Below are 27,277 nucleotides of genomic sequence, written 5' to 3' on the forward strand. Positions count from 1 at the left end.
ACACACACACAACACATTATGTGCTGTCAACAGTGAAATTCATGGAATTTGTAAATAAAATAGGAAAAAACATCTTGTTGGCCTCAAAGTGAACCAGGATGTACTTCTGTGTAACTGTCTGATTAAAGCCAACCTAAGGTCAATGCTAAGCTAGGACTAAGCCCAGTTCACTGACAATCAACCATATCCGTGAAACCAGTTTTTAAGTGTTGTGTGCTACAAACTGTAAGCCTTGCTAGCACTTGCACTTGCTTGCAAGGCTCTCACAAATGCACACACACACACACACACACACACACACACACACACACACACACACGTCTTCTTCCACTGTCAACATCCTCCGCACACTAAATGATGTCATTATCAAAACACACACAGACACGCACACATGCATTCAGTAAGGAGGAAACAAACTGGAGAGATGGGAAGTATGTGTGTTTCCATCCAGATGTCCAGTCAGTACACACATTTCATCTGCAAAATAGAACATTATAGTGTGGTTTTGTATCGTAGAAGAGCAGTGGGAATGTTTTTGTGATCCCAAGACAACATCATAAAAAAAGATAAACAGAAACTTATTGTAAAATGCTGGTATCTACAGAATGGTACCTTTCTCCAACATGATAGAAATGTGCAAGAGACAAAGTCGGCTCTGAATTCCTCACAATATTTTTGACTGACACACATAATGCTGCCTTTAACACAACATGCACTGTCAATGGGAGTCATGATGCAGTATCCTTCATCTGGTTACATAGATATGGCATTTTGGCGTGATTCAACACTAAAATGAATTTAAAAAACAGCCTCAACTTTTCCACCGAACACCACAGAACAGACTCTTTATCAAAGGTGTTGCATTCCTGATGAAGTCCGAAAACATTTGAATAAGCAAAAAGGTGCGGAGGGTGGTGGTGGGGGTGGAGGGGGTTGAAGAGAGAAAACTGGTGAGTAGAGGACAAGAGTTTTGGATTGAGGCCAGGTCACCAAGCTTTATCTGCAAAGTCGGCAAACACTAGACCTGCAGGATGTAGAGATGCAAACATGCCTGTGTATGTCAACTCAGCTTGGGTGCAGCAGGGTAATCTCTCCTGCAGACAAAGAAGAACTCAAACCATCTCAGGTGTAACATTTTGACATACATTCCCTCTAAAAATACAAGAATTAACTGGTGGTAGACACCTGGTGAAGTGATTGTAACCAGTTCACATTTAATTACAGTGAACATGTCAAAATTGGATCTCTCTCTCTCTCTCTCTCTCTCTCTCTCTCTCTCTCTCTCTCTCTGCGGTGTGAGTGAATTCCCCCCCTTCTCCTTGTGAATCACAGTAATCTGTCGCTGTGGATCTGGTGAGTTGCTCTTCATAGAAAACCACTAATCTTGAAAGATCGGGACTGTTGTTTTCACAGTGCAAGTTCTCTCCATTAGAAGTGCAGTTTATTTGTTCCGCTTTCCTGCCGTAGCAGTTGGACTGATGTCCCTCTTATCTCATCTGTGACACTGTCGAGTGAATGTCTTATTCACTTACTGAATTGTGGGTTGCATGTGTATGTGTCTGTGTCTGTGTGGGTGTGAGTGTTTTACTCCAGTGATGTCAAATTATGAGGAAAAGACAATAACTGTATTTGGGAGCATGATAAAGAGAGAGAAATGACTGAGCGTAGTGATTAAAGTGGCTCATAGCGAGGAGAACATTGGCACTAGTTTTCACACTAAAAGCAGTGTAACTAAAGGCTTCGGAGTGTTATTTTTACAGTGCCACTTTTCCAGTGTTCTCCTGCCTTGACCTGGGGTCATGATTAGATTCTAATATCGAGACCAATCTGCGTAACTGGTGCAACTGCTATGCCACAACAACACACAAAAACGTATTAAAAGAAAACAATATGTGAACTTGGATACCTCTATTATCGATTGAAATCGGTATTATACTGAAATACTTTTCATACATTTTTCCACCGTTATAACAGAAAAAATATTCAACTTTGTAAAGCACTTCGAGTTCTGCTCAGGCAGAAAGATGCTACGTGAAAATGAGTCCTTTTGCTACACAATTTCATGCAGTGACACATTTGACACACATTTTTCACTTGGACATTCTTTCCTGTGGTGCATGTTGGGTTAGTTGTGTAACCTGTTGGGTTTCACACATCCACATCTATATATACAGTAAGCATACTTCTTATTTATGCCTATATTACAAGCCAACTCTAATGTTGTGTGCAGTTTTTACAGGCATATGAAAACAAAGAAGACCTTAGTAACTTCAGCTCATTTAAAATTCTGAAGCTTGGCTAAGAACCAAGAGAGGGCATGTTAGTCCAGTTGTAGCCCCTCTGCATCCTATAGCATTTACAAAATATTGTAAGGCCTTCATGCACGCATACAAGCTACAGTGGTTTCAACTATTGTTTTTCAAGATGGTTGTGATCAGTTGCTGCTGTTTTACAACCGATCCCTTGAGCTAAACACCTCAAATACTTTTAAAGGAAATCTAAAAAAAGAGTTGGTTTTATCACCCTTCATGAGCATTTCTTATTTGGCAACACAAGCCCTTATATAACTGTTGGGCAAAAAGATACTGATTACAAGTTGTAAACACAATAAAACACTAAAACTCAAAGAATACACATTTTGTTGCACTTCATGCACCTACATTCTTTCTCTCTCTCTTAGTCCCTCACTTTATGTACCCTCTTTCCTTTTTCTCTTTGTTCCTTTGTTTTCCTCTTTGTTTCTCTCTTCCCCTATTTGTCTGCTGCTGTGACTATGAGGAAGCAGCTGTGCTGCGCAGACAATTACATAACTCTGTGTGTGTGTGTGCGTGCGTGTGTGTGTGTGTGTGTGTGTGTGTGTGTGTGGTAATTCAGGGTGGATGAGCAAAGCTAAAAGGGAGTGAGGAAAGATGGAAAAGATGTCCTCTATTTCTTAACTTTCATCTACATTTATTAATATAATTTCATGTCCCGAGTCGACTGGTGTTTCTTGTCTCGCTTATCCTTTCCTCTGCTCGTCTGATCACCAACCCAACATCTTCCCCTCCCTCTACACATGCAGTTACTGGGCTGTGAAATGTGAAAAACTGCAGCATGCATGGCAATCCATTATCTTGTCAAAGTTCCCTGAGCCTGCCTCAAGCCACAGAGCGAGTGAGTGAGGGAGATAAAGAGCCCAATTCCTACAATAGTGGTGAGTTAATGGGTTACTGAAGGGAAGAAAGAAAGCATAAACAATAGACAGATTAAATGAGAAGTTGCCAAGCCTGTTGATTGTGTTTTAACTGCTGTGATTGTCAACTTTATCTACTCTGTCTCATTTTTCTTTTTTCTTGTCCTTCTGCAATAATATCTAAGGTTCAGTACTAACAGTACTAACAAATGTTATTTCCCTCAAAAACAGCTTGCGTGGAAAGAGCCCTGATTGTGTCATAGCGATGGTTTTTTTTTTTAACAGTCTTTGCTCTTGAACTATGCTCAGGTCACGTGAGCATGCAAAACCAGTGAAAAAAAACCTTACGAAACGCGAGTTTCTTTTATGAATTTCACGGTCAAATATAACAGCGTAACACACCAACACAAGTCAGTTGAAAATGGTAACAATAAAACACAACGAAAAGATCCAGAGAGGGCAAACAACAAAAAGATTTATTTTGTCTGACAATACGCAACTGTCACCAGCCAGTGCCCTGGAATATGTAAGAGGGGAAAACCTGGTCATGAGGCAACCTGTAGCATCTCCAACAAGCTCCATTTGTCAGAACCTTAGATTGAGTTATTGTGTGCCTACAGGCTCTGATCAGGAAATGCTTAAAATGGTTTGCACTGAGATTTTGAAATGATGTTCAGGCAAAACAAACCATCAGACAGGGCTTGGCCTGATGACACATCTGCAGGGGAGCTGCACAATACTGTGTTTTTCATTTCTTGTGGCACCAGTTTTGAGGTTGTGGTTTTACTTGATGTGGACTTGTACTGTAGGACTAGATCGAAAAAAAAAAAAAAAAACCTGACAGATTTATATGTTCAGTTTGCAAGCCTTCACTGCATATGATTGTGTATAATTTTGGTTGTCATTAATTGCCCCATAGGCTTCCATTGTGAAGAGATGGCATGCCATGTGCCTCCAGACACCATCGGTGGAGACAGTACACAACAGGGCAGCAAACAAAACAAAAGCAATCTCATTTGAAAGCCAAATAGTGCACCTAAGTATAATTCTGAAGGCATCTGAGGAGCCTCACTAACAGCCAATATTGTGCTGGTTTTGGATTTAGTACACAACTGTCAGTCATTGTGATGTCAGCATCAAGGCCAGAGCGCAGCTAAGCCTGCACACAGAACGCAGAACACCAGGCTTACCTAAACACTGCAATTTGAATTTACCTTTTGCAGATCGATCCATCTTTCATTTCAAAAACAGCTTTTGAAATCTAATTCATTCAATACCCACCTGCCGATATCAACATGAGTTCTGATAAAGAGCTCTTTATTCTCGATTATTGCTGCAATTATTAGTTATTTTGTTTTTGTCATTCTATTTAAGGTTACATCATGAGGTAGTGATCCACACAACACTTTTAGCAAAAAATATACACAAAGGTATTAATTTAAGTATATTCCAAAGCAATGTATTAGACTGAAATGTACGGCTCAGTGATGTGTCTCTGTTTGTCAGGGAGGACTCAAGCACCAGGTCAAGTTATGGAATGGAATCTGGATTGGTGTATGTATGATACTGATATCTGATATCTGATTCTATATCTGATCTGTCAATAAATTTATCTGCGCACGGTTCCAATATTATTTGACCTGATATCAAGTAATGAATGGAGATTCATTGCAGTGAAAATAAATGGTTGGGATAACACTCCAAATTACTAAAGTTATTGGTGCATGTATCATTTATTTATTTATTCATTATTGCCCCCCCCCCCACACACACACACACACACAGACTGCACACCCCCACCACAATTCCCTTCAAAAATTGCAGGATCTGGTTGAATCTGCAATCACTACTGCAATTGAGAATTGCAGTTGAAAATACAGGGCAGCATGCTGCAGGCTCCTTGCCTGCTCTGATGGAGACACTGTATATCAGTAACACTGAGCTGCCTGGTCTCACATAGAGCTATAACGGCACCACAGCAAATAAATCAATCAGGCTGAAAAGAGCTGCAGACACACAGAGCATGTAAACTAAGAGTCTAGATGAGAAGGAGGCTGTAAAAGACTCAGCGGGTTTAAAGCAGCAGCAGTGGGCTGTTTATGTAGATCTATAGTCACGATAACCTCATCAAGCCCTAAGCTTCAGTATCACCTATGCACAGAGGTCTCCATATGGCCATGCTTAGAAATAAATGGATTGCAACTAATTGGGAAGTCCAGGTTTACAGTTTTACTGTTGGATACTATACACACACCAACATACACACAAATCCCTAAAGGCCATCACATCATTTCAAGCCCACAAAAGACGCAGCAATTATACACAGAGGATGAGCTCCGACTGTCAGTGGCAACAAGGATAACAGACAGCCAAAAGAGAGAAAAATGGAGTGTGTGTGTGTGTGTGTGTGTGTGTGTGTGTGTACTTCCCACACGTTTAGCAATCATGCAAAGCAGCTGATAAAAGAAGACTGTACAAGAAAACAAAGACCAAGAGAATGATGCAGGGACAGAGAGAGGAGATATCTAAAACTCTCAAATCTGGTTGTTTGTTTGTATGTGCCTGTGTCTGCATGTGTGTGTGTGTGTGTGTGTGTGTGTGTGTGTGTGTGTGTGTGTGTGTGTGTGTGTGTGTGTGTGTCCGTCTGACAGCAAATGGCCAATTACTGTCAAAAGTGGCGGGACGAGTCCTGCCAGACCATGGCTTTCCATTAGTGCATGCCAGCCAGCCAGCCAGCATGTGTGTGTGTGTGTGTGTGTGTGTGTGTGTGTGTGTGTGTGTGTTTTCACGTGCACACACATGTGATGGGGTGAATAAGGGGATAGTTGGAGACAGAAGGAACAAGAGTGGAAAAAATGTTGCTGTGCCTGGATTGTGTGTTTGTCTCTCCCCTCGTACAGAGCGTGCAGATACAATTGAGATTTTCACTCAGTAAACTCATGTATGAATTTGCGTATTTGCTTTTCATCCATGAAGGTATAATGCCCGAGTCTATCCCAAATTAGCATGAACCGCAGAAGCAATGTGTCACCAGAATTTTGAAATACAAAAAAATCGTATTGTCTGCACTCCCATAAGGATTTATGCTGCATCAATGAACTTTTGGCCACTAGGGGGACCTCACTAAAAGATGACAGACACACATCACACACATATTTGAAAGTGGCTACAGGTAAGCTATGAGCAGACAAATGCAAATATATCACACAAACAGTACCATTAATATTCCAGTGGAGTCCTGCTTGTGTAAACATGGTTCAGGCAAAGTTTGGTAGCAAATTTCACTGTGTTCAGCAATTAGTCACCATCTCTATGGCTGATTTTATAAAGGAAAAAAATACAACTTAATTACAAGTCATGAACTCACTAGAATAGAGGACTGAAATTTGGTAGCTTGTCACAGTAATGATCAGTAAAATTAATCTGCTGAGATGTTTCAGTTGGTAAAATTGTGTTGTTGTTCTTTTTATTCGGGTGTTGCACTCAATCTTGAAGCAGTTTACTCTCAGTGGACATGAACAGCAGCTAGTAGCTACGTAGCATGTATCATTAGCTTAACTCTCTGGTGTAGCCCTTGTATGTACTGTATGTAGTTTAAAAAAACATGCTGGACAGGTAACTGTTATGTGGTCAATGCGTGTCATAGAATCATGCCAAAAAAGAGGCCGCCATCCACAAAAAACTGCAAATTCACCGATCCAATTATTTTCAGTTGCAATCTGATACCGACACACATTTGCCAATACTCATGTCAATACTTTTCTCCTGTTGGAAATTTCCTGTTCATATTTTGGTGGGTTAATGGTTCATCTAAAAGCTGCACAATGGAATCTGGATCAGTAAGTTAATTAGCAGCATCATTCTGATCTCCTATTTATGAGTAATGCCAGGATCTGCATCACATATTCTAGTGCAATATCAGATCTCTGATATTATATATCTGTATCATCCCATTAAAAATGATACATTAACATAACCTCGCGCCTTCATACCTGTCAGACCTTCTCCACACCAACATTCCCACCTCTCAGGTCTTCCTCCTCCATCAGCCTCAATGTCCCCTCCTTCCGTCTAACCTCCATGGGGGCTAGAGCCTTCAGTTGCTCTGCCCCTCGCCTCTGGAACTCCCTCCCTCCTGACATCAGAAACATTGACTCCATTGACACCTTCAAAAATCATCTCAAAACTCACCTTTTTAGACAGGCATATGGCTGAATGCCCTCTCTTGTGCTCTCCTAGGGACTTCTGTTGTTGTTCTTTTAAATCGTGCATGTTTTATTTTATTTATTTATCTATTTTAAACCGTTGTACGGCGACCTTGAGTGCCTTGAAAGGCGCCTTATAAATAAAATGTATTATTATTAGTAGTAGTAGTAGTTTTGAGAAAGACTGCTATCGGATTGTTCATAATATGGTCCAAGTACAACTGCTAGTTCTTATTGGTGCACATTCTAAGTTGTGCTTTACAGGGTTACTATTTAAAGAGCTGAATTTGGGAGGAGGCAAATCATAAAATTAAATATATATATATATATATATATATATATATATATATATATATATATATGTTTATGACAAAAGTTTTCATTTTTCAACAACTTAAATTACTTTATTCTGATCACCATGTAAACCCACCAATCAAAGCTTTGTTCATCTCAACCCGTCAGCCAACATGAAGCAGGTGCGTTCCCATATGGTATTGTTACCTAACCACTGGAACTATGATATGTAGCCTTACAACCTGCTCAGTGTTGGGTTTAAGTTTATTTGTAGGCTGAAGTGTGCTGATGGAAAGGACCAAACCATGTGCCCCCCCCCCACCCCCTCTTGCATTCCTTTTTCAAGGCAAACAGCTCTTCCAGCAACTCTGTGGAAACTGAGACATGAAACTCTGCAAACCCTTGGAAGCAATTAACAATATGATTACAGACAGAGAAAAAATGGGTTATGTAAGATGAAACTATGGGCTGTTTGGAGTAAAATAGGTTGCAGCAGCTTAAATTGGTGTCAGTAAGACAGTCAGGGAGGAGAAGTGTCATGTGGTCTTCATTCAGGACTACAAGCACATACACGTGGTCCAAAACCCCCCAAACACACACATAATGGACAGACCCATCATCAGAACAGAGTGCAGGCTCCATCCAGGGACATGTTGTACTAGTTTATCCCATTACATGAAACACTTTTTGAAGAATACAACATACTCCCTCTCTCTCTCACTCGCTCTCTCTCTCTCTCTCTCTCTCTCTCACAGACACACACACACACACACACACACACACACACGGCTGAAGATGATTTCAATCTCCCATTATTCAAATGGGTTCATTTTAAATCATTTAATCTCCAGCAGTATATGTTACCTATTATGTTGTGAGCATAATTATTGTGTTATACCATATTTTAGAAACCTGTTGAAAACAACACAGGCACATTTTTCGCAGGCAGATTTACAAATCCCAGTTACACCACTTTATTGTGAGCCAGAGAAATCACTATTCTTCTGATGCAGTTGGTGTGACCATGCATAATTCATCGGGATTATCTGCAAACAAACAGTGGCATATACGTATATATTATTTAACAATAACTCACTTGCTATCAAACACGTGTCATGTTTTCCATGGCCCGTGTGTGTGTGTGTGTGTGTGTGTGTGTGTGTGTGTGTGTGTCTGCGCGCGTGTGTGTGCACGCGCGCGCACGTGAATTTGTTCCAGACAGACCGTTCTATCGATCAGAGCAGATGATTCCAGCCGCATCATGCTCTTTCAACCCTCCTTAACTTTTCATTGAAGCAGTTCCGCCTATATGGACGCGAAAGGCGACTTCGAGGAATGAACGCATTGCAACCCCAAATGCTGAAAATGTGATGTGTCGGATGCCTCTTATTCTTGAATGTTCAACTTAAAGGGTGTTATCGTAGTTGATCGCTCTTCTTTCAGAATCATTATCAGAGTCACAATTTGCTCCATACACATGGAGGAACATCTCAACCCTCTCAAATTTTGGGTTGTAATTATCAGGCAGCGTCATGTACGTGTTGTTAAATCCATGGCTGAAGAGTTAAGGAACATTTTTAGTGAGGAGCATGTGGATAAATGTTTGGCGCTTTGAAATAATGGTTGTTCGCCATTAGTGTGTAAAGATGTGGTTGTACATCCTCCTCTTCCTCCCCGTACTCACCCACTCCCTCCGTGTGTGCGTGTTCGTGTGTGCGCGCGTGTTTTCTTCTGTCAGCGGACCTCGCTGTGCGCCATGTGAGCAAAGAGAAAAAAGAAAAAAGGACGCAACTACAGGGGGCTGCTCTGAGGCGCTTCGCTGACGCAAAACACCAAAAAATAAACCCAGCAAACATCATTCAGCACCTCGCATCCTATTCAATCTCAGTTTGTAACCCCGGAAACGCAAAAGAGGTGAAGGGGGGAAAAAAGCATCATATCTGACCTGCTGCCAGTTCTCCTCCAGGGAAGGCATCGCGGAGAAATAACCAGTGTCATGCACGAGTTGGAGTTCCTGGAAAATACTGTAGTTTGCCAACACATCCATGCTTGGCGCAAAAAGAAAGAAAAAAAAACAAAACAAAAAGTCAGTAAAAAAAAAAGTCCGGAATCCAAATGATACACTACTTCTTCTTTCCTCTTCTCATATGTGGCAAATAAGAAAAAAAGGCTGAGAATAAACCCAGCTGAGCTCACCTGAGCACTTTGATAAAAAGGAAAAACAGAGATCGGGAAAGAAGAGTTGATTATTTTATCTTCCCCTCTCCTCTCCTCACTGCTCACACTGTCACGCCTCTCTCCTCAGTTCGGGATCGGGGGTGCCAGATCTATTTCCGCATTGCCAGATTGCCAATCTCCACACAAGCTGCCAGGTTCGCTCCAGCACACTAGACCCCGCTGCAATCCAGGCGACCGGCGCGAGAGGGGAGGAAGGCAGGGGAGGGGCCACCTGTCATTCACTTTCATGCGTGACCTAATAAGGCAAATAGGGTTGATGATGTCACTGGCGTCCAATTAAGGAGGCGCTGGAAGGGAGGGTGGAGGCGGAGCTCACAGGAATGCAAAGACGCTATTGGCTTAGGGGGGCTGTCAGTCCGTCCCTAGATGGCAGGGAGGGGGTGAGTTATTTTTAGAGGCCTATATATGAGCGGCAGCGCGCCTTGCTCAGTCATTACAGTCCGCAGCGGTGGAGAAGAGAGAAACCACGTTGAGGCTGCAGCAATGAGTGCGACCAAACCGACATAGCAACGGAGTGAATGTGCAGCTGGGAGTCAGAAGCTGCAGCAGCAAGCTGAACATCATGTTGTTTTTGGGAGAAGTGACAGCTCCATCCAGCACTCCTCCATGTGGTTTTCACATGGTCTGCTCTGGACCTCAGAGCTGAGCTGAACCCTCCACTTGTTTAGTTTACAGACTTTTTTTGTTTTGTTTCATTTTTGTTTTTGGGATACAAATGATAATCCACCGGCCACCCCCCCCCCCCCCCTCGCCAAATGTAGCCAGAATATAGAACTCCCTCTCTGTCCAAAGGTCCCACACTGAAGTTTCATCCATGATTCTGCTCTATTTTGTGAGGTGAATAAAAGAACAAAACCCCCTGTGTATTTATTAGAGTTCATGAAAGAAATGAAACTTTAAACTTAATCAGTTATATGCTCCTGACACAGGAAATGTATGAATTCATAAATAACAATGATCTATTTATCCCCGATGGTAGGTTACCATGTCACTTACTTCACTGTTAATCTGAGACACCGGAGCATAGTTTTAATCTGGAATGTCAGAGCCTATACTTTCCAAGGATGGCCTAAGGCCTGAAACACATCCGAGCCGCATAACACGGGCATCTAGATGGTCATGGTCTGATTATTGTAATCAGCTTGAGCAGCAACACTGACCACATAACTGTATGAATCATCAATATTTTCTTACAGCATCTCAAAAGAAATGTTGTTTGCTCCGATATGTATAGAGCCAGCGTGACTGGTTTAAAACCCGTCTCCATGCTGCTGACGCAACACATCGCACTCATGTCTGATTATTGTAATGTGAGTCATATGCAACAGCCTTCGCATTCAGGATTCAACCTGGATGGACACAAATTGGAGATTGTTTTACTGACTTGTTATAAATCATGCTTAATATCATCATCATAACAACAAATTAGGGATTTTCTTTTGAATGGGTGGTGTTCATCACTTTAGTAGAGTCCCAGAGACATGTGGAATGCATGCCAGGATGCGTTGACGCTTTTATGTCTGTTGGCTTCGGTGTTTCTTAAAACCAACAATTAAAAAAATTCCTACAGCAACACTCCACATCAGCATCAGCCTGTCCATACACAGGTACATGATTTTCTCTTTCAGTGTTAGGTTACTCCTCAGTAAGAGAACGCGTCCAATACACATCCTCATATTGTGTTCATACTGTGTTCATACTGTCTGGCTTCAGTTTAAACAACAAATAGTTTCACTGCGTTAAACACTCATCTCTTAAATTAATCTCAGGTTGTTTTTTTTAAACCTGGACCTTATGTTCCACTGTTGTAAGTCTTAACGACAATCAAGAACGAAACAGATTAGAAATTGCTCCAGCATTGAGAATGCCACCACATGTTGACCACCAAAGCAGCAATGATGCAATCTAACGACATGTTGACGTGCTCAGACTGCTATCATACATGAAGTATCCGAACACTACAGAAAGGACCCCCACAGAGGTAGACATACTATATCTAACATGAAACAGAAGTCTTGTGGAAGGTAGAATAATGGAGGAAGACAAATGTGGGTTCCAGTAAGCATAGCCTAGTGTTATTTGTATTTTAAATCAAAAATGGTTCTTTGTTTTTTTGCATGTCAGGATTTTGGCCCCCATATGACACCCTACACTTTGCAAGGCTTTCCAAGATGACCTTTGGAGATCAGACACACATTGATGTCTTGACTAATTGTTCACTACATGGATAGAACACATTGATGATGTTAACTCAAGAGATAGGAGAAATCCTTCACTAAATCACCTTTCCTGAAGAAAAAAGACTGTTGTCGCAGCGTAGGACCTGCTGCAGACTATCAGTTTAAGTTACTGTGTTCACCTGACATCAATACCCCAGTATGAACACTATGAATGGATCAGATGGCAGGAATCATCTCCAACAGGCTCTCAAAACATTTATTCATACAGGATGATTGTTTTTTACAGTCTCACACACACGCACACACACGCATGCACACACGTATGCACATGCACTTACCTTTATGTTACTGTCTGCTCCTCCACCGCTTTTCTTGGTTTTGCTGTCTTCTCTCCCTTCATCCTCATCTTATGCCACGTTCTCCCTTTCATTTTTATGTCGTGTCCCTTCTTCATCTTGCTCTGATGTAACAAATTTCATTTTCTTTTATGTTTTCATTGTCTTTAATGTGTTCTTTTATGTTTTCATCAAATCCCTCCACTTTTCTTCACAATTATATCAGTAAATGTCTGCTCTGTGTAATCTTATTTGTCCAAATCCTTACCCCGACTTGCAACTCTGTGAGTCTCTGATGCAAAACTGAAGGTCAGAATTTTAATGTCCTTCCATTCGTGGCAGACCTCAAGGAGGGTTGTGCTCTGGTACTTTGTTTCAGCATCAAATAAAAAGCAAAGTCTTTTGACAACATGGCAAGGGCATGTCACCTCCCAAGCCACCATTTCTACTGATACCTGCAATGGAGAATTTATCTACATGAAAAAGTCCAGTTAAAAAAACATCAAAGATTTACATTCCCTAGAAGGGTATATGGTCAAAAAGTGTCAAACTGGAAACACTGTAGGTTTACATCGACAAATATATATTGCGTTGCAAGGATATGCCATTGAGGATCGAAAAAGCATTAAAGAAAAATGGGAACAAGAATTGAAAACAACCATACGTGATAATGAGAGGAAGCGGAGACTTAAAGACATTACCATCTATATAAGGTCCCCTTACTGGTGGGAATAAGCCTGAAAGGCGAACCTTAGATACTTTCTAACAACTTCAACAACACTCAAGTATACACAAACCAGTACCAGCTGCTGGAGGAAATGTGGGTCAAAAAATGCTGATCATACACACATTTTGTATACGTGCAAGAAAATACTACTAATATGTGTGAAGAGAAGGGGGAGTGGTAGTTAAATTATCTTGTTTAAGAACTTTCCCATGAGAAGCAAGCGTGTGCATGTGTACGTGCATACAAACATGCATGCATATATGTGTGTGTGTATGTATATATATATATATATATATATATATATATATATATATATATATATAGTTTTATAGTTTGAACAGAGATTCTAAAAGCCATTTTCCTATTTATTTAAATGTTTTTTGTTTTTCTGTTTGTTTAGTTATTTCTTTTTCTCACGGGTGGGAATCATGAACGTACACTAGGGTAAAGAGGTAGGAAATGTGTGGGGGGGGGAAGAAATAGAAAAAGAAATATGTGTTTCTTCAGAAATGGAAATAAACTATGATTGTTATAAGTTATGGCAGATGAAATGAATGAACACAGTAAAGTATATAAAAAAAAGCAAAGCTGCTGATGTCTTCACAATGTGTGACATAAACTGGATCCAATTCTGATTAACCTGATAGTGAATTGTGACAGAATGCTACTTTCTTATTGCTGGGTGCTTTCTGTACACTTACTAGTCATGGCAGCAGGATGCACTATTACAAGTCCAAATTGAAGGAGCAGAAATAAATCCTGGACCAGAAAGATTGAGCAATCCACTGAGTCAGTGTTATTGAGTGTTATCAGGTGCACTGTGTCGTATGAACGTATGGACGTGCTTCTCCTTCCCTTTCTGTGATTCTTGCCTGTGTGTCTGGTCTCCAGGGACACACTGCTGGTCCCCAAGGACTCCAAGAACCAGATGGCTTTTAGATCGAGTGTTTCAAGACATTTTCATCATTGATTTTTACAGCCCAGTTTGCCTGTGGGGGAAGAATGGAAGGAAGAGGAAGGATGGAGAATGGAGGGGGGAGAGGAAATCTGAGGTTCCCCCTTGGTAGTGGGATCAATACTGACTGACAAATTTAAATCAACATCTGTTGAGATTTTAAATCCCACTGCAGTACAAAATAATGTTCATGTTTTTTAATTCCTACAGGTCAGTTACTGCTACAACTACAACCAGAGTGCAGTACATATCCTGTCTACGATCACAGCTTTTATCAACAATTACAACGATAGGGGCATAGTTCTACTACGAGTACTACAACTAATACTATTGTTGTTGATATGACTTCACAGATGATGTCTTTGTGGAGATTTGATTTCCTTATTTTGAGGCCATGTAGGTTCATGAATTATGGAAACTATATATTCCATAGACACATAGAAGACACATAAACAAGTATTACATTTCTTACTACAGTTATTACCAAAGCATTTTTAAAATTATGTATGTAATTTATTGCCAGCATCAATGTTGTATTTATCAGTACTATTATGCACTTTGGGACATTCCCTGACATCCAAGATATACTGTATATTAACTGTGGATCACACAGAAACCTCTGCTAGAACAACTTAATCATTCTAACCCAAAAATCCACATATATCTGCAAATGCTGATGGACCTGCAGATCAGTGTGTTGGGTTCTCTGCTCAGGCCAGCTCACCTCATCCTTCAATCAGATGCAAAAGGTTTCAGCTTTGTACTGATGGTTCTCTCACTGATAAAGCCTCTCTTATTTGTGATTCAATTTCAGATTCAAAACTGGTGATGTGTCTCACTGAAACCTGGCAACAGCAAAACAATTCATTTCACCTGAATGAAACAAACTAGGGTTTGTAATGTATACATTTTTAAACCCCAATCCACTGTTGAGAATCTTGAGATCATGACAGTCAAGTAACAGAGCCTTCATTCTTTGAAATTCTTACTGCCTAGTTGAATGGACCTACCCCCATTGTGACCATTTATCATCCTCCTGACTACATTCTCATCATTCAACTAATATCCATTCTAGTTAATTTCTGTACTTGGTGTCCCAAAATGCTATTCCAACAACTAATTTTAATGTTCATATTCATATTCCCCTTGACAAATATATTTAATATTCTGTTGCCACCCTTGATAGTTTTGGTATCACTCAGTTTGTTAATTTCCCTACCCACAAGCTGCAGTGGGTCAGTTTGCTGTTCTGAAGTAACACCATGTAATCTCATTGCCACTGAAACAATTTCAGACCATAAACTTTTCCATTTTGACATCACTGTTCCTCTATCTAAATCACTCAGAAATGCTGCAAATCCTCTGACTTATCAAGAACATCAGTCTGAACTAACTCAACAAACTAATTAATGCTATTAATCCCCACTAACTCCCCCTCTTTTGCTGTTGATGACAGACTATAATGACAGTTGACTTCATGTTCTAGAAACTCGGACTTCCATGAAGACCAGTCCAGTCAAACTTACAAGGACCAGTCCTTGGTGCAACTTTGCCAGCTCAGTACACAACCCATCTGTCTAGAGTGGTTGTCAAGAAAATGCGATGATAAAATTCTAGATTTAATAATCACAACATCACCTACAAAATCACCAAAAGCACAGGTGTATTGCGTTTTCAGCTGCATTCACAAGTCAAACAACTGCTCCAGAAAAGGTGCTGCATTGAGGAAAACAAAGGCACCGAAGGGGAGTGAGAGCGCTCAGGGAGAACTTCCAAATGGATAGTCAGTTGGCCTGTTGTCCACTCTATCAGTAATTAACATAACTGGTTAAACCTACTAATGTAATAACTTAATCTGCTCTAATTAAAATTGCCACCACACTACACTACTACCACTACTATTCTTACTTCTACCTCTATAATTGTCTTAAAACCCCTGGCTGCCTTTGTCTTTCGTTGTTTTCGCTGTTGTTTCAAACACACTGCAGGGAAGAGAAAATGAGACAAATTATTTAAAAGCCACACAAAGCGGATTAAGGGAAAATTGGGACAAGGAGAAAGGCAAGAGACAGAGAGAAAGAATATCATGGTAAGACTGATCTCCATTGTTTTCACTTTGTGGATAAAACCAGCAAACACACCATTAGCATTGGAAACATAAAAAAGCTGTGTGTCTGTGCATGTGTGTGTGTGTGTGTGTGTGTGTGTGTGTGTGTGTGTGTGTGTGTGCGTGGGGGGGCACATAACCTTTTAAAATCTGGGCATACTGCTGTATTGCTGCGCAGTATGCAAGCCCACCAGCTTCACACACAGTGTTGTAATCGTATTATTGTGTTGACTTGTTCTGGCGCAGGGGGAAAAAGGGAAGGGGGGGGGTAGGAGTGAGGGAAAGAGAGGAGGAGGGGAAATGAGTATCACTGTATTGCCATTATCCAATCAAAGCGGGAAAGTCAGGATGTGGGAAACTGAAGGACGTTATTTTAAATCTTACAAATCTGCACTCAGGTTAATTGATCGTATGTTCTTAAGCTTGTCACAAAACTATATTCAAGAGGCATTTATCATTCATTAAATGAAGGCTAGGGTGTCATCACCTGTTGATTTTTGTTAGTTACCTAAATAAACATCTGTTAAGGGTCTAGCAACACATATGGCACGATTTAAGTGTTCTATGGTCCCAGGCGGTTGGTGGATGGTATGCAATGTGCATTCAGGGTCTGTTCGTATTGGGCTTTACAGGGCACGTAATCAGTGGGCAAACTATGGCGCATGTTGCCAAGGCAGTCTTTAGACACGTAATTATTCATAGGTGTTCAAACCACGAAGGCAAGGCAAGGCAAGGCAAGGCAATTTTATTTGTAGAGCCCGTTTTCACCACCAGTTTGTCTCAAAGGGCTTCACATGGCATCATAACAACATCCTCTGCCCTTAGACCCTCACATCGACTGAGGAAAAACTCCATAGAAAAGAAGGGATGGTGGATCGTGTGGTTCTTCCCTATGAGATAAGAAATAAAAGCTGCTTTTCTTAAAACAAGGTTGATATGAATTGAAGTTTTCCACTGGAGCAAATATAGTCACTTTGTTTCAAAACTTCCTTGCTCATCGTGAGTTGACTTGAGATTACTACGACATAGGCTAATGAGCAAGGATGTTCACTTTTAGAATCAGAGGCATTGAGCTCTATAAACTGATGTTGCTGCTACCACAGACATTAAGGTGGTCAGCAGGGATGAAATATAATGAAGGTTATGAATATAATTACAGTTCAATAAATCCCAAATGATTGAAAGATTTCCCTTTCATTCAAAATTTGTGTGTTCTGCTTGAAGATTCTCTTGGACTAGAATCTCTAATAACACCAGAAGATAATGTCTTTTAGGTCTTCCTGGGTTCATTGGTATACATACATGATCCACACATTTGCAAAACGAATATTCAATGCTTTAGGTCTCTGTAAATTTATAAAGTGCACAGTCAGAAGTCTATTCAATAGACTGACTTTCAATAGAATGACAAAATGAAACATATGATTTGGTGCAGTTTAAAATCCCTGGTTAAAACAGTGCTCACACAAACCCTTAATTGGGCTTTAGACAATGTCCCCTCTAATTTTTAAAACTCCTGAGCAGGCATTCAACTCCTCTGAGCACCTTCTTGAGTGACTGTGGGCGACTTCTGACGTGTACACACGTTACAAGTGACTATTACTATAATGATTAACGATAAGACCATTTAAACATGTACTATTGCAAATCTAGTTCAGTTACAATAAACAATGACATAATATTATTTTGGCAAAATAGATTTATTACAAAAAATACAAAAACACATACATGTAAACATTTGTATTTAAACATACATTGTAAACTAAAGTGCTGTACTGGATGAGAAGTTTAAACTGGCAAATGCATGAAAACATACATTAACTAAAACTTCAGCAAACTTACATTGGAAACTAAAATTTTAGCAGCACCGCTACTACAGACAGTGCTACTGGATAAAAGGTTTATACTGGTGAAAAGTATTGCTGGCCAGACAGTGCAGAAAAATATCAAAAATGTAGTCCACAACCATGACTGCGTGCAGTGTATTTGCATACATATTGTGTGTGTGTGTGTGTGTGTGTGTGTGTGAGAGAGAGAGAAAGCGAGAGAGAGAGAGAGAGAGAGAGAGAGAGTGAGAGAGAGAGAGAGAGAGAGAGAGATGTTATGTTATTGCTTGCATAATTACTGTATATGCTGCAATGTTTTGCCAGTGAGGTCCAAAGAATAAGAGAGTGGGATGGAAATATTGTCCAATGTCTTCATATAACAGGTTTTTTTCTTTTCATTCTGAGAGGTTGAAGTGCCACAGCCTGCTTGTTTAGCTATAGCTATGTTGATTTGGCAAACCAAAAAAAACCAAACAAACAAAAAAAGCCAAAAACAAATGCAACAACAGTAGCTACTTGACATTGATTGGCTGTCAAGCTAAACAAATGTTGCAAGTATTGGCTGGCAGCGCCTGGTAGGCACGTTCATCACCACCTGACAGTTAACTTTTTACCTGACACTCAATGCATACACCCATGGTGGGGCACGTACTGTTTTAAGTCATGAATTTCACCACTGACAGTGCACATTAGTAGAAAAAGGACAATGAAAACCGGTCAGGGATATTTGAGTGCCCAACTTCATTGTCTTCTGTGCAAAGAAGTGGGGAGCAGTGCGCAATTGCACAGTTAACACCTTAGAGGGAACAGTGGCTATAGACTGGCTCTTTTTCTCAGAAACATTGAATGACATGATTTAGACACATTTTATCAAGACCTCTGATCAGTGTGTGCTATGCATGCATGTACAGATGGATTTATCGTTTGAATCATGAAGAGATATTACTGTATAACAAAAGGTCCTCTTCATTCTTACTAACCAGCGCTGAGCGTCATGAATTATGAAAACCAACTGCTGGAGAAAAGAGAAAGATCGATAGGTGAGCTGCTGGCTGAAGACATCTGAGGCATTTTGGATGGTTTTTTTTATCAGGATAGTGGCACAATGACAGTTTTATGCACTACTCCAACCTCTATGAGTGTAAAGACTCTGCTAAGAATCCAGGTAAAGTATTTCTGGGTTGATGGAAACAAAAAAACATTGGATTCCAAACATGACTCACCACTGATTTTCCAAAACTTGAATCAAAACTGTCTCTTTACATAGTTGCTTTTCTAAACATGGCAATGAAAGACCCTTAAGATGTGGTGAAGGAGCCAGGTGTTTTAATATACCTGTTGGATATAACTGTGCGTACACGGAGCACTCAATGCAGAACATCCATCCATCCATCTTCTACTGCTTATCCTGTTAAGGGTCATGGGGGGGCTGGAGCCTATCCCCGCAGCCTTCGGGCGAGAGGCGGGGTTAACCCTGAATAGGGCACCAGTCCATTGCAGGGCCAACACATATAGACAGAAAACCATTCACACTCACAGTCACACCTACAGTCAATTTAGAGTATCCAATTAGAACCCATGCAGGCACAGGGAGAACATGCAAACTCCACACAGTAAGACCCTGGGCTCGAGCTGGGGCTTGAACCCGGCACCTTCTTGCAGTGTGGCCACAGTGTTAACCACTGCACCACCGTGCCACCTCAAATGCAGAACAGAGTCTGTAAAAGTTAATCTTTTCATGATGTAAAAAATGGAGCAATAGTGCCCCTGCACAGTGAGGATGACTCCCTTAGTCAAAGACAACACATCAAATGTTTTCCAAAAATTCATTGACCCTGAAGGACTTGGCATTATTGTGTGTCTTGGGTGATCTGATGATAGGCGGAAGGTTCCATGTACATCAGTTCATGCCTGGTATTAGAATTGATCTCACCTCCCTGCCCTACATGAAAATAAGAAAGCAAATGTTTTATCATGTGTAGTGCCTTTAGCTGCCATGTCACAGCATCATGTGATCTGCATCAGGTGGTTATTTAAGATGGTATCTCACAGTGTCTAATTAGTCTGAATAAGAATCCATCCATTTTCTTCCACTTATCCTGTAAAGGGTCGTGGGGGGGGGGCTGGAGCCTATCCCAGCGGCTTTCGGGCATGAGGCAGGGTACACCCTGCATGGGTCACTAGTCCATTGCAGGGCCAACATACATTGAACCATATCGACAACCATTCACCCACAGTCAATTTAGAGTATCCATTTAGCCTGGTCCCCACTTGCATGTCTTTGGACTGTGGGACGAAGCTGGAGTACCTGGAGACAGAAAGATCCCGTGCTCAAGCCAGGAATCAAACTCGGAACCTTCTTGCGGTGAGGTGACAGTGCTAACCACTGCACCACCGTGTATATTGTGCAATAGAAGACAAAGAATCGAAACAATAAAGATGGCAACCAGGGAAACCAAATCACCAAAGACCCAGTGGACATTTTTACTGTATTTAAAGGAATTCCCTCAAGGTGTTCCTGTGGTATTATGTTGATGACAGTGACCTTTGCTTTGGTCTTTAACTACTAAAATCATTTCAGTTTGTCCTTGTGTCCCAGTGGATGTTTTTCACAATTTGACAAAATTTCCCTAAGGCGTTTCTGAGATATCATTTTGAAGTGACGTGATTGTAACCTTTTTTGGTCTCTGATCACTGTCCCTGCCACAGAGGCAGAAAAGTGCAGATCCACTGGGATCAAATCTGATTTTACATGTTTAAAGACTTTCAACAGCAGCCTGCTGGTAGAAAACAACTGTAGAAATCTCATGGGTTAACAGACACAATGTAGTCAATCATTTTTGTTTGTCTTTCAGGACATGACCACGTGCAAAAATGGGTCAGTGTAGTCAAAACAAAAAGGACCTGTGCAACGACCTGATGTCACGGACCAGAACCTGAAGTGAAACCACAAACTTACGAAGAAATAGCAACTTGACCAAAATGACTCAACCAACTCAGTGTTCTGTGGGATATCAATAGTAGATAATGAGCACTTGTCACCCTAACCATGCTACCTTAAAAGCATTTTTTTTAATCAAAGTGATTATATGTTAAGATAAATTTAAATTCTATCCAAACTTTGACTTGAAAATACTTAATTAAATAGGATAGATGTAACATCATATAATGTTACATATAACTCCATAATACATGGTTTTGTTCTTCACCTACTGTTGTAAGCTGCTATCATTCAAGCTGAAGGTGCAGTAAATTAATGGCAGAGGGTTCATGGATGCCTCATTAGGTTGAAAAACTACCCATCATAAATGTCACACATGGTGTGTGTCACTCATTGAGATCCAAACGCTGTCATAGTTCTGGCTGTCACCAGGTCCAGCAATAACAGTTGTTATTGCCATATTTCAGTGATAATAGCTTCAACATCCAGAGCATTCTCAGGGAAAAAGATGTAGCCGCACATGTAGTTGTCTGGGTAGTCACACACTGGAACACACACAGTAAAAACTACCTTCCTTTTCCTAAATGAAACACATTCTCTAACCTCATTTTGCTAAACAGGTGACGATGATATTTCCTACTCTGCTCCTCCCCCTCCTCCTCTTCCTCCTCCTCCTCTCATGTCTGTGATATTTTTAATAATGGAGAGGAAAGAGCAATATATCCTAGAGCTGAGGGAGCAATTCAGGGTTAAGCATATTCTGCAACTAATTGCACTTTCTGCTTTTTAATAAAGGAAACTACACACTGCTGGGCCCCTGTGTGTTTGAGTGTGTGTGTTTTTCAACCTGTGCCAGACGTGAGCATATTGTTTAAAAGTGAAATACCTTTTGGCACTGTGTCCAAAGGCAGAAATGTCATTGTTTGCAGAAGGTTTATGATGTAGTCACAGCGGGGGGAAGTCTGTTTGCCAGTGTTTGCTATTAAAAGGTTTGGAATATACAACTTTTGTCTGTCTTGAACATTTATGCAATCATTCATTTAATGGTTCTATCTATACAATGTGAAAGTAGACAGTGGCACAGATCCTGGCCTCCAATTTGTTTGCATTGTTTTATCATCATGTACTTGTGATAATCCATCTCTCCATCCATCAATCCATTGTCATCATATCCTTTTTAGGGCCTCAGCTGGAGCTGATCCAAACTGTCATCAGGCAAGAAGTGCAGTCTTGTGATTATATTATATTATATTGTATTGTACAATATTATATTATATTATATTATATTTATTATATTGTGTTCAAAACAGAATAGTACAAAATTCACACTAATGTGTGATTCTGCAGCAATCACACATCACGGTCAACTCAACTGATAATTGAACAATTATTGTTCACTCAGTTGACTAAATAATCAACTTAATGTGTCCACACTACTAATAACCTTTACTCTCAAAATTGAATTACATTTGTACATCGCTACCTTATCTTTATCCTTCTGCAGCAAAATCATTTGAGAATTGAATTGAGGAAATAAATAATTGGTATTGACTGTAAATGTCATAAACGGTTATTGTAAAAAGGACTCCTTTGGAGACAAGCAGGTGCATAGAAGAAAAAAGTAATGAAACTGTAGCCCAGGTGGATGTTGAATGGCTGCAGAGCCTTTGGGGACATTATGTTCTTTATAAAGCCATTAAAAAAAAGACGGATGCCTTTGCCTTCATCCTATCATCACAATGACCTTCGTTTGATGACCGGCAGTTGTCACTGGCTCTTTAAAGGCCGTGGTAATGGATGTTTAAACATAGCAGACATATACCACCTCCCATAACCACATCATCACTCTTACAGCATCACATCACGCTGGGAATAATCTCCCCCACGCTCCCTGGTTTTATGATTGACGGATTTGAATAAATCTTCTCATTTGAAATTGCTGTGACAGAAATTAATTACTTGGCAATTATGTCTAACATATTAATTTAAAGAAGATTACACAATGCATTAGCATGGCACTTATTAAGCATGGTTATGTACGCCCGCATTTGTGTTTTGAAATTGCACTGGCGGAAAATTCAGTCCAATTTTCCATGCTTGGTTCCTGCTAATTCACATTTCTCCTTCCTTGTTCAAATCTGCCTCCTCCCTTTCAACTCTGTAAAAAAATCTGATGCAGGAAAAATTTGAATAGCAATGCATTAAACACTCAAACTTTCTAAATCTACTTAGAAAGGCAAGTAAAAATCTGCTTTATATTGATAAATATCTTTTTGCAAAAAATAATGATTAGAGAGTAAGCTGAGAAAGAAATCTGGGTATTTACAGCTCCTAAAGAAAATCTGAATTATCAAGCATGAATTTTCCACATCTGACCACATTAGCATCAATCACTCAATAAATCAATCAATCAATCACTCAATAAATCAATCAATCAATCAGTGGGTTGGCTGACATGGTTGACTCTGTAAATTCCTCATGGTCATTACCAGCAGGCTTTCATTTCCCTTCTTCTGACTGAAAAAAGTCCCGTCAGTTCCTCCTTGACATATCCTGGCATGTGTGATTAGGTTGTAACATATCATTGGCATGCAATAGTTGGGAGTGGTTTGACACTTAGTTTCTAGGTGTTGAAAAAGAAAAGTGAATTCAGATCTGCTGTGCTCGTGGGTTGATCACATAATGTCTCTGTTGAGATTTCCAACGATATATGCTTCCTGTCTTTAACTGTCTCAATTTGAACCTCTTCAAAAATTAGAAATAACAAAAATGCTCAGCCCAGCAGTAGTGGTGGTGGTGCGTGGGGGGGGGGGGGGGGGGGACATATCAGGTGGTGCTTGCTATACCTCTAATACACTGCAGGAAACCATGATACAATAAAATCAACACAGAGAAAGAAGGTCAAACCCAACAAATGACCAATATAAAGAGGATAAGAATATTATCATCAAACGTCATCATAAAACAAGTTAACTCATTATATATTTGTATAATTTAATCTGTAATATCTGGCAAACTGTCTTGTTGTTTCTTTGTATTGTGCAGTTTTTTTTCTTTTTTTCTCTCTCTTACTCTGTCTCTGTGTATGCTGTTTTTTTCTTTGCAATTAAAATGTCAATAGAAAATAATTAAAACAATGGATGGATTTCATTACAAATTCAAAGCGCTTATGTCCAATAACATTTATTGTGAATTTATTTGTATGGATTTCGCAACACCAAGTGCAATGTTAATCTGAGGTGACACTGCCAGGGGATGAAGCGGGACAGAATATCTGGTATGTTGTCAATCTGAACACTTACTCATACTGTGAGCCAAGTCATCATGCAGTTTCACAGTATCCCTTCTGAATATATGCAAATCTCATCATTCCAAGTATACCCTTAAAACACATTCAGCAATCAGGAATGGTCATAAACGGTCACAATATGTCCTCTCTTCTTCTCTGTGGAAGCTTAGCAGTAAGTATGGATTCCTTCTGTCCATACCTGCTCTGTGCTTTACATTTTCTGTTGTTGTTGAAATAACAAGACTTCTATCTCCTCACATTGGAAGTCTGTGGGTAATAAATGGCCCTGACATGCAAAAAATGTAAAATGTGTAGACATTATATGCAAAATGTATCGAAATCTGGTATACTGTGTATGCACCATCCTGAGCCCATATTGGACAAGCTCACAGTCAATGTACATTTGGTGACCAAAGATACCATAATTTCAAAGATGTACAACAAAATTCTCACAAGGTCACCACTCAGTACAAGACTAAGTTGTCGTTTGCATGAGGCGTCAGGTCAGAAGCTGATCTGAAATGGAAATGGTTGAGCTGCTGTTCTGCTGCTCTTCATCCTGACTTCAAAACAACTGACAAACAAATGAAGGTATAATTGGAGGCTCTGCACTCCCCAAGAGATGACTGCTGCATCACTGAATAGACAAGCTGTTTGCAGGCTGTTGCCATGGCGGTGGTGCCTACTGGGAAGTGTGTGTGAGAGTGTGTTTAGTGTTTTTGAGTTGCCGGTTATGGAAACTGAATGCTTGTTTTTTCTCTGAGTATCTGTTGAGTGTTTGTGCTCTGTATTTGGGGTTAACTGTATTTTCTTGTATGTATATGTGAGTTTCGTTTATCATGTGTGTGTCTGTGTGTGTAACAGGTTGCAAGGGAAGCAAGATGTGCAGCTTAAAATTGTCTGCCATTGTTGGCTCAATACTGGATTTGATATTTATATTATACATGTAGAGGGTGGCACGGTGGTGCAGTGGTTAGCACTGTCGCCTCACAGCAAGAAGGTTCCGGGTTCGGGCATGGGATCTTTCAGTGTGGGTTAGGGTCAGGGTTAGGGTCTCCCTGTGCCTGCGTGGGTTTTCTCCAGCATCCTCACACAGTCCAAAGACATGCAAATGGGGACTAGTGTGAATGATTGTTTGTCTATATGTGTTGGCCCTGCGATGGACTGGTGACCTGTCCAGGGTGTACCCCGCCTCTCGCCTGCAAGCCGCTGGGATAGGCTCCACCCCCCCACAACCCTTAAAAGGAAAGAGGAAGACAATGGATGGATGGATGGATTATACATGTATCCATTCCTTTTTGAATAGAATTCCTAAAACAGGATTGGATGAATTTAACTTCATTGCAATTGAGATTTTCTGTGTTTTTGTTTGTTCTATTGAAAAAAGTTTTTAGTAGGGAACAACCAGTATTTCATATCCATCTGATACACCAAGCTAAAATACTTTGACATAAGAACAAAGGACACTCAAATGTGCTGCCTCATCATTAATTCCATCATCTGCTGTGTGGCAGTGGTGAATTTTGTACATTTTTAGGGGGCTCAAGTTCCCTTACTTTTTTATCTCAGCCCTCTCCAAATCCAAGTCATGATGCTTTACATACTCCACTTTTGTGGCTGGCAATGTTGCAACATGTCTGACTTTAAAGGAGGAGAAGAAGAATGCATGAGCGAAAGCCATTATGACATGACTGTAAACACAACTGAGCGTAACTTAGAAAATGGACAATGTTTGGTGAAAAATAATCCTGATTAAAGTTGGTCAATGTTCAATAGAGATAATGGTAGCTGTCTGAGTTAGTCCACTGGCAATGCACACTTGCCAGCTAATGAAACTACTGATGCACCATCTTTTTTGGCTGAGGTAAAGCAGTCATTTTGTTATTGATATAAGATGAAATTTACATTTAATTGTGAGTTGATCCATTTGAAGTGGAACAATCCCTAATTAATACCAATGTTTGTTTCCACAGATGGAAATACAGGTTTTTTTTCCCAAAGAATATTGAACTCTCTTTCAAGAGTCTTCTTCAGTTCTGTCACTGGTGGGGTGTTGCAGGTTTTTAAGACCCTGAAGTGACCATTTATAAGGGTCTTTATCACATGGGAACTCTGGGTTTCAGTGTTGTTGAGATCACATGACAGTTGCTGGCTCAAAAGGTATTCTGGTGGTGGTTTGTTGATTCAACCAAATCTACTGTATTTGGCTCTTAACCATTAGATAATGATTGAAACAAGCATTTTCAAGAAAACTGAAACAGTCCAGTTGCCTATAACACAACACTGCAGACATAACATGACCTGGATGACTGAGAAACTTCACTTTAACATGTGTCATATGTTATATGTCATATATGTCATGCACATATCTGAGAACAAAACAAAGTGAACTTGATATTGATCTTGTCATTAGACTCTGGACAAGACATTTCTCTAAATGTGCAAGCATGTACCTTCACATGTAACAACAGCCAGACTCTCTGTGTTCTAATGAGCTATAGCCGGTTATGATCCGCTGTATATCTTCCGGGATACAGTTTGAGTAGGGCAACACATCCATAACACTCACACACACACACACACACACACACACACACACACACACACACACACACACACACACACACACACACACACACAATATATATTGCAGTGCCCCAGGCCAGTTACTGTACTCCATAAATTCTATATTCTCTGACAGCGAGGAAGCTGTCATTCAGGCCCACGAGGACAGTTCATCACACCATTATGAACAGACTGACTCATCCTTGCTGTTTGTGTGTGTGTGTGTGTGTGTGTGTGTGTGTGTGTGTGTGTGTGTGTGTGTGTGTGTGTGTGTATGGTGTGTTTGTGAGTGTGCATGTTACATTGAATTGGATGGGGAAAGAGGTGTAATACTCTGGAGAAGAGCATTATTGAAGACAAATGCAATGAAAAAATATTATTAAAATGCTTATCTTTCTGAATTAAAATATAATTTAAGATAGAAAAAAGGCCCATACAGAAAA

The 27,277-nt window shown here is 40.3% G+C and overlaps 1 protein-coding gene across 1 annotated transcript in view; it reads right to left on the reverse strand.

The window, feature by feature from the left end:
* Nucleotides 1–10,037, reverse strand: part of klf7b (Kruppel like factor 7b) — an 81,847-nt gene extending 71,810 nt beyond the window's left edge. Inside the window, exon 1 of the mRNA XM_086220840.1 lies at nt 9,617–10,037. Coding sequence (XP_086076966.1) covers nt 9,617–9,718 — 102 coding nt within the window. The 5' untranslated portion in view covers nt 9,719–10,037. The remainder of the gene's footprint in view (nt 1–9,616) is intronic.
* Between the last annotated feature and the right edge of the window lie 17,240 nt (nt 10,038–27,277).

Source organism: Aulostomus chinensis, chromosome 12 (genome assembly GCF_037954235.1).
Source record: "Aulostomus chinensis isolate RoL2024-O1b breed Wild chromosome 12, RoL_Achi_v1.0, whole genome shotgun sequence".
Lineage (NCBI taxonomy): Eukaryota > Metazoa > Chordata > Actinopteri > Syngnathiformes > Aulostomidae > Aulostomus > Aulostomus chinensis.